The sequence below is a fragment of the Aplysia californica genome, unplaced genomic scaffold (assembly GCF_000002075.1).
Source record: "Aplysia californica isolate F4 #8 unplaced genomic scaffold, AplCal3.0 scaffold00507, whole genome shotgun sequence".
Lineage (NCBI taxonomy): Eukaryota > Metazoa > Mollusca > Gastropoda > Aplysiida > Aplysiidae > Aplysia > Aplysia californica.
This window is the reverse complement of record NW_004797777.1, coordinates 181,770-190,436: the sequence shown is the minus strand read 5'-3', so window position 1 is coordinate 190,436 and position 8,667 is coordinate 181,770. Positions and strand designations below refer to the sequence as shown.

Here is an 8,667-nt window from a genome sequence, read left to right as displayed (position 1 = left end):
CCCCCTTTCGTCTTTACCTCACCCCTTCTTGTAATGATGTGTCCTATATGGTTTGATTTTGGTGGGGTTTTTAAAAAAATTGATTACACTTGACCTGGTTAAATGGATTATATATGGAGGGTGTCACTGGTAGCTCCTGCTTCTTTCCCTCCCCTGTGATATTTCTGGCTGTCTGTCTGTCTGTCCTTTTCCATGCACCAAGTTTCCATTACTCAAAGTAAAAATGTATACCATAACAATTTAATAATAATAATGATGATGATGATGATTATGATAGTGGGTGGTTGACGGGGGCTCTGATGTGGTTTGCTCCTTCTTTCCTGTATAAAATCTATCTTCTCTATCTCCCCTCCTTCTTTTTTGTGTTTGTTACTCTCTTGTAATAGTAATACCTCTAATCTTCAGCTCCTATATGACCTTATTGTGTTGCAAGTGCTGTAAAACTCTTGCTAAAACTAAAAAACTGATGCAAATTGTTACAATAGCACCCAGTCCCGTAGAGTGTAGCTCTAGGACTCTAGACACTTCACAACTCCCTCATCTCCACACAACACACACAAGTGAATGATCATGTAGAAGACTTTGTGCTGTTGAGGCCAGAGAGGTGAGCAGAGTAAGCCTGATTCCCCATTTGGACTTCTCTTTTGGCATCCACCCCTTGGTGCTCATACGACCTTATGAAGTTGCGAGCGCCGTAAAACCTTACTCAAAAACTTTCAAGGATATGATCATGCATACATACATACGGTCTTTAGAGTAACGCTAACCTATAGTATGTTATGTGGTATTCACCTTTACATCTATCGCCACCTCAGTGCTTTCTTGTGGTATCGATATTTTTTTTTAACAGTGAAAATGTGAGAATTTCTAAGGCTCACTCTTTGTTATGAACTGTTTTCACTGTTATTAAAAATGGAGATAGGACAAGAAAGCACAGGGGTCGCGGTATGCTGTGTCGAAATCATCTTCCATGACCTTCTATGTCATATCTGTACATATCCCATCCTGAGATCTCTTCTATTCATTTGCTGGTGATGGGGTTCAGTCTTTGCTTGCACTCGTTTGCTTTTGTCTGTATTTCCATGGTTTGTTTGACGTATTAAATAGGTGGTTGGCAGCTATCAAACATGTTTCATTCTCATCTCTTCTCCTTTTTTTTTTTTCTTGGTACTTGGTATGTTACTCTCTAGATTCTAGTATCACCTCCAGTCTTCAGCACTTATAGATCTATGAACAATTTGAGTTGAAAGAGGAGTATATCTTTTACTTAAACTAGAACTGTCAAACTAAAGATTTGTCTTCAGGCATGCCAGTTGTGTATGTGTGTGTTTGTGTGTTTGTGTGTGTGTGTGTGTGTGTGTGTGTGTGTGTGTGCTATAATGCAGTGGCTTAACAGGCATGCCAGTTGCTCTTGATTTCCTGTTTTTTAACAGAAAAATGTTTTGCTCATCTGTGAGGTAAAAGATAGAAATGTTTTAGGCCAATATTTTTCTTGTGAGCATCTTGCTTTTTCTTTCACTAAAAGTATTGTCGTTGTTATTTGTCAGGCTTATGTGGACTCTCTCTATTTTTTGGACGTTTATGTGTGTGTTTGTTAGTGTGTTTGTTTAAGTTCTTAGTAACTGTGTTCAAGAGAAAGACAGAGTGAGAGTGTGTGTGTGCGTTGGGTTGTGCTCTGTTGACGTTTTTCTTGGTTTGCCCGGTCCATGCATGTGTGACCTGGTTTCCTGTGTTCCTGTGACCTAGTTTCCTGTCTTCCTGTGAGTTCATCTTCCACTACCACTTGTCTCATCAAGCTTGTACTCGTTGTTTTGCACGAGTAGTTATCAGGGGTGCCCAATTTTTTTGAGAAATGTAGAAATCCAGATTCCCTAAATTGTCCAGATTTTGTCTGACTGTAGACCCGTTCTTGAGAAGTTGTTGTTCTTCGTAAAAACAAGTCGTGACTCGAGATGTAGGTGACAAAATCATCCGTATAGTTTGAGTCACTGCTAGCACGTTTGCTCGGGGTCTGAATAGGTCAGGATCATTCTCTTTTCCCAGATTGTTGGCACCTTTGATGTGTATATTTGTATGTGTGTGTGAATATCTTACGAACATATTAATATAATTTTGTCGGTCAGCGCAGTGGAATCAGGCGCTTGTCAAATATTAGGGAATGGAGAAAAATCAGTATTTTTCTGATTGTTGAACAATTTTTATAGATTTTTTTTTCTCAGAAACCTTTTCCATCCATTAAAAAAAACAACCCATTTTAGAGTGGATTTTCCTGGTAAATGTTGTTTAAAGCCAAAAACTATGTCATTCTATTGAGTTGAGGGAGTACAAGTTTTCAGCTATAAAGATCACCCATCTTTGGCCGTCTTTTTCTGGCTTATTTCAAGTGCAATATCAGATTTATAACACCTGTCCTTCTGAAATCGCTGATGTTTCAACTTCTGTGAAAGATAGATTTTTTTTTTTTCACCATGTTCAAGAAAAATGTAATAACAGTCTTCAATTTGATAGCCGTAACTTGATATATTTAATACTGTTTCAACTACAAATTGCCGATCGCCTGAGTCCAGCATGCTGCTGCACCGTGACGTATGATGGACTCGTTCACTGACACGTGGAAATGTGAACGTGATTGTGTACAAAGCATGTGCTTGTACTGTCAAATAGGTCTTGTATACAAAGCATGTACATGTACTGTCTAATAAATCTTGTATACAGAGCAGGAACTGTGTAATAGATCTTGTATACAAAGCAGGAACTGTGTAATAGATCTTGTATACAAAGCAGGAACTGTGTAATAGATCTTGTATATAAAGCAGGAAGTGTCTCATAGACCTAGTATACAAAGCACATACTGTCTCATAGATCTTGTATATAAAGCAGGAAGTGTCTCATAGACCTAGTATACAAAGCACATACTGTCTCATAGATCTTGTATATCATACACAACGTACACATTTGTCAGATGTTTTGTTCTATCAAGTGCAAAGAGATATGTTTTTTTTTCCATTTGTATCACTCTAAGCTAAAATCTGTTTTGAATGAACAGAGAATTTATAGTCCAGAACTCTGATTGTCTGACCCTGAGTCCTCATGGGTTAATGCTGTTTTTGTGTGGTAGGGTGGCGGATGCTGTGCTGTGGTTTGCTTCTTCTTTCCTATCAAACATCTGTCGTCCTTATATCTCCTTTCTTTACTCTGTATGTAACTCTCTAGTCCTGGACACTTAAATTACCTATTTGTGTTACCTATGCCGTAAAACTCTTACAAAAACTACAAGTAAGAAGATTTGTAATTGTCTCGCTGTGTGCCATTTTGTATCCCCCCAGGCACCAACAACCCCACACGACCCCGCGGCCCCGAGCTCTCGGCCCAGCGAGAAGGCGTGGCTGGTGGCGAAGTGGTACAACTTTGATACAAGGTCAGTTGTGTGTGTGTGGGGGGGGGGGGGGAGAGGAGAGGGAAGGGTGGCGGAGGGGGAGCTGGTGGATAAGTGGTACAACTTTGATACTAGGTCAGTCACAAGGGGGAGGGGGGAGCAGCCCACGGCTTTGCTACAGTTTATGATATTGTCTCGATATTGTGTCGTTTCTGTCCAGGGTACAGTTTTGTTTGAGACATTTGAGTTGTGTGTGTGTGTGTGTTAAATGGTCTTGTAATGTGCATTTTGTGTCTTTAGATTTGTCTGTTAAATTGAGTGATAATTCTGTATTGTACTGCACTTAGGGCTTTCTAGGAATTAAGCACTATATAAACATCTATCGTTGTTATCTCCCTTCCTTCTTGTTTGTGTTTGTTACTCTCTTGTAACACCTCTAATCTTCTGTTTCACGCTCTCATATGACCTTTTGCAGTTGTGAGTGCCGTGAAACTCTTATTAAAACAAACTCTTACTGAAACACAAAATTCCACTTATCGCGATCGTAACTGATGCTGATGTGGTGCAATGTCCCAGGTGGGTGGTTGGCGGGTGCTCTGATGTAGCTGTTATAACTGTGACACTGATGTGGTGCAATGTCCCAGGTTCATGAAGCCCCTACTGACCAACAGTCGCCCCACGCTGATCGACACAATGCCCAAGTGCTGCCTGCCCATCGCTAAAGCTTTCACCACCGAGGTCCAGCTCTCACAGGTGAGGCCAGCTCTCTCTAGCCGGGGGGGGGGGGGGGGGGGGGGGGGACTTTCTCGTCTTACACAAACTGTGTTATGTTCTCAGACGGGAAAGTTACATTTTCAGGAGAGAGAGAAAAAAACTGTTTGATTTGTTTAAAATGTGAGGCAGTGTGGTGAAATCAGATACTTTTCAAAACTATGAAGTCAACGAAAACATCGTTTATCTGGCCTTTGGACAATTCATTTGTTTAAAAATTATTTTTTTTTGGCTCAACGCCTTTTATGTCCTTTTAAAAACGCATACTTGTTGTGAATATTACTGAAAAACATTAAAGGCTAGAAAAAAGTAAATTTTCAATTTCCAAGAACACTCAAGCTTTGGAAGTCACCAAACTTTGACGGCCATTTTCTCTCTTATTTTATCTCTCTTTCAAGGCGACCCCCCCTCCCTAAATTAATTCAAATTTGTCGGTTCCCCCCTCTTTCACCTAACTGTGTTGACAGGGGCATCAAATTAAATTCTGAGTTCCCGCCTCTTAAATAATGTAATAATGCTGGGGGCGGGGAGTTAAGCAACCCACTGACTACTACCCCCCATTTTCTCCCCCACCAGGGTGAGACTCACGTGGACGAGGACTCGGACACCGACATGATCCTGGACCAGCAGAGTCTGTCTATCGGGGGCGGGGACTTGAACAACTCGGCGCTGTCCCTCAGTGGGGGCGGCGCCCAGGGCGGGGAGGACAGGCCCGTGTTTACCTCGCTGCAGACAGTCATGACTCAGCCCATGCAGGTCAGTTGTGCTACATCATCACCCTCACCGTCGCTGTTATTGTTGTTGTTGTTGTTGGTCATGACTCAGCCTATGCAGGTCAGTAGTGCTACCAACATCATCACCGTCACCACCGTCGCTCGGTCGGTCTTACAGACTGTTGTTGTTGTTGTTGCTGTTGTTATTGTTGTTGTTGATCATGACTCAGCCCATGCAGATCAGTTGTGCTACTTACATCACCATCACCGCGCGGTCGGTCTAACTGACTGTTGTTGACCCCCCCGGGGCAATGCCACGGACTGTAGTGTCTTAAGGCCATTCCCAAAGGGAGGACATTTCTCGTTCAAGCATAGTAGAATTGTAAATGGGCTGACTCATGTCACGCTCATAACTGTGCCTGATCTACAACAGGGAACTGCTGCTTTTTGTTTCCTGATCCTTACTATTGTCATTTTCCTCTACTTCTTTTGTATGTTTGTCGCTTTCTTGTGACCTGCTATTTCTGGGGTACCTTGATAGTCGAAGCAGACCTTGTGATGTTGAAGCTAGAGAGGTGAGCAGTCTAAGTCTGATTCCCTGTAAAAACTTCTCTATTGACACCTACCCCTTGGCGCTCATATGACCTTATGCAGTTGCGAGCACCGTAAAACCTCTACTGTAAAAAAAAAAAAAGACAATTGTTGTTGTTGGTTGTATGTTGATTGGTGTGTTTTTGTATTGTTTTTTGTATGTTGGTTGATGTTTTTTGTATTGTTGGGTTTTTTTTAGTATGTTGATCGGTGTGTTTTGTTTTTTGTATTATTATTTTTTTCTGGTATGTTTATTGTTGGTTTTTGTTTTGTTTGTTTTTTGTATATTGATTGGTGGGGTTTTTTTTATTTGTATTGTTGTTATTTTTGTATGTTTAATATTGGCTTTTGTTTGGGTTTAGTTTATTTATTGTTTGTGTATTCCTGTTTGTTTCTTACATGTTGATCGTATATTAATTGTTTATTGTTTTTTGTATAATTGTGTTTGTATAAATGTATGTATGTCTGTTTGATTTGCTTCGTTTATTTGCGTTATGTGTAATGGTTGTTATTGTAGTTTGAGAGCTTTTTAAAAAATGTTTTAGTAAATTGTTGAGAAAGAAAAGTGTCTTTATGAAGGATTTAGTTAGTTTTGTGAGAAAATTGTCACTTTTGAAATGTCAGCCTAGATTTGTCATGAGCTATGTCAGCCTGCTGCCTCTCTGTTGTGTTGAGGCGAAAATGTGCCTTAAAAAGTTACCTTCTGTGAAGTTCCCTTCTGTGAAAATGTGCCATAAGAAATTCCCTTTTGTGAAAATGTGCCATAAGAAATTACCTTCTGCGAAAATGTGCAATAAGAAAATCCCTTCTGTGAAAGTGTGCAATAAGAAATTCCCCTTCTCTTGGGGAACATGGCATTGTGTGTCTAGCGTTGTGTACCATATGTATAACAATGGGAAAGGAAATATGACGTAAGAATTCTTCCTATTGCTGTGCTCCGAGTTCATTCACAGCAGTCTTCATCAGGTTGGTGGGTGCTCTGGTATGATTTGCTCCTTCTTTCCTGTCAAACATCTATCGTCTTTATCTCTCCTCCTTCTTTTGTGTGTTTGTTACTCTTTTGTAACACCTCTAATCTTCGGTAAGTATATGACCATGTTGAGTTGCAAGTTCCGTAAAAGTCTTTCGAAAACTAAAACTAAAACAGTTGTCATGTAGTGCATTCAGCACTGAATCAGGTGACTGGCAGTGTATTTGAGTGTGTATGTGTGTGTGAGGGTGTTTGTTTGAGGGTGTGTGTTAGTTTATGTAAGGGTGTGTGTGAGGGTGTGTGTAAGTTTATGTGAGGGTGTGTGCGTTAGGATGTTTGTGTGAGGGTGTGTGTAAGTTTATGTAGGGTGTGTGTGTGTAGGTTTATGTGAGAGTGTTTGTGTGAGGGTGTGTGTGAGTTTATGTGAGGGTGGGTGTGTAGATTTGTGTGAGGGTGTGTGTAAGTTTATGTGAGGGTGTGTTTGTGGATGTTTGTGTGAGGGTGTGTGTAAGTTTATGTGAGGGTGTGTATGTTACGATGTTTGTGTGAAGGTATGTTTAAGTTTATGTAGGGTGTGTGTGTGTAGATTTATGTGAGGGTGTGTGTAAGTTTATGTGAGGGTGTGTGTAAGTTTATGTGAGGGTGAGTGTGTAGGTTTGTGTGAGGGTATGTGTAAGTTTATGTTAGGGTGTGTGTGTGTAGGTTTATGTGAGGGTGTATGTATGTAGGTTTATGTAAGAAGGTGTATTTGAGGGTGTGAATGTGTGTATGTGTGTGTGTGTGTTTGTATGAGGGTCTGCATATTAAAGTAATGTGTTAGTGAGTAATCCTTACTTGTGAATGTGTGTATGTGAGGGGGTGTATGTGTGTGAGAGAGGGTGTGTATGTGTAGGTGTGTGTGGAAGGGTGTGTGTGTGTGTTTGAGAGGGTCTGTATAGATTAATGTTATTTGTTAGTGAGTAATCCTTGTGAATGTGTGTGTGAGGGGGGTATATGTGTGGATGTGTCTGAGTGGGTATATGTGTGGATGGATGTGACGGGGTGCATTTGTAAGTGTGAGGGTGTGTGTTTGCAGGCATGCGTTTGTCCAGTTTTTGAAAGGGTCCAAGATATGAACCGTTAATATCATGCTGTGGCAAATTTTAGAGTGATTCTGTGTCTCGTCTGGCATCCATCAAATGTGGCGTAGATCGGTTTGGATGATGTTTGCTGCCCTTATCGAACCCCCCCTCCCCCTGTGCCCCCTTTTAAGAAAAATGAAAAAGAATTTTAAAAATCACCCACGGGCAATGCATAACGCAGGGATGGGGGGAACTGATTTTTAAAAAGTCAACAAACGAAACTGTAGACGTTAAGATTCTCTGGTATCATCTCATCCCAGCCGTCGACACCCAGTGCAGGGAAAAAAATAATAGAAATATGAATAGTAATAATAATGATGATGATGATAATAATTATAATGATATTAATAATGATGATGATATTAATGATAACAATAATAATGGTAATGATGATAATAATAATGATAACAATTATTGTTATGACAATAAAGATTTTAGATTGCATTTATAATGCGCTCTATCCCATACGAGTATGAGCTCTGAGTGCTTTACATCGATCACATAATCACTGAGCGTAATACTTCATTCACACAAGATAAAACGTTTCTTTGGGTGTTTGGCGGATGCTCTGGTGTCGTTTGCTCCTTCGTTCCTATCAAACACCTATCGTCCTTATCCCTCCTCCTTCTTTCCTATCAAACATCTATCGTTTTTATCTATCCTCCTTCATTTTTGTGTTTGTTACCATCTCTATTCTTATATGAACTTATTGTTTTGCAAGTGCTGTAAACTCTTACTAAAGCTAAAAATAAATACCATTTCACAGTAACAAGACAGACCAGTTCTACCGCATGAAGAAGAACCATACATTAATTATGTACACTACATAAGGATGGCAGTAACAATGTTTGAAAGTACCAGAACTTGGCCCACCATGTGGATAGTCTGTTTTTTGGATGTGAAAAGTTGGCAGCTGTTATAATAGAGTATTGCGTCTTGTTTGTTTTCTCTGCCTGTATGTCTTTGAGCTCTTGCCTCTTGCACTGTTGCTGCTTTCTGTTTGATTTTGTTTGTGCAGTTTCTACTTTTGTTTTGTTTATTTATTATCTTTCTGTTCTCCATTTTAAGTTCATTTTTGTTATCCCCCTCTCTCCCCCTCCTCATCCTCCTCCCCCCCCTCTCCTG

The 8,667-nt window shown here is 40.3% G+C and overlaps 1 protein-coding gene across 1 annotated transcript in view; it reads left to right on the top strand.

Annotated features, from left to right (window-relative positions):
- Positions 1-8,667, top strand: part of LOC101852950 (sodium/hydrogen exchanger 9) — a gene marked incomplete in the record, with an annotated part of 46,934 nt that overhangs the window by 28,435 nt on the left and 9,832 nt on the right. The window contains 3 exon segments of the mRNA XM_013086812.2: positions 3,327-3,418; positions 4,021-4,129; positions 4,724-4,903. Of these exon segments, the coding sequence (XP_012942266.1) occupies positions 3,327-3,418; positions 4,021-4,129; positions 4,724-4,903 (381 nt within the window).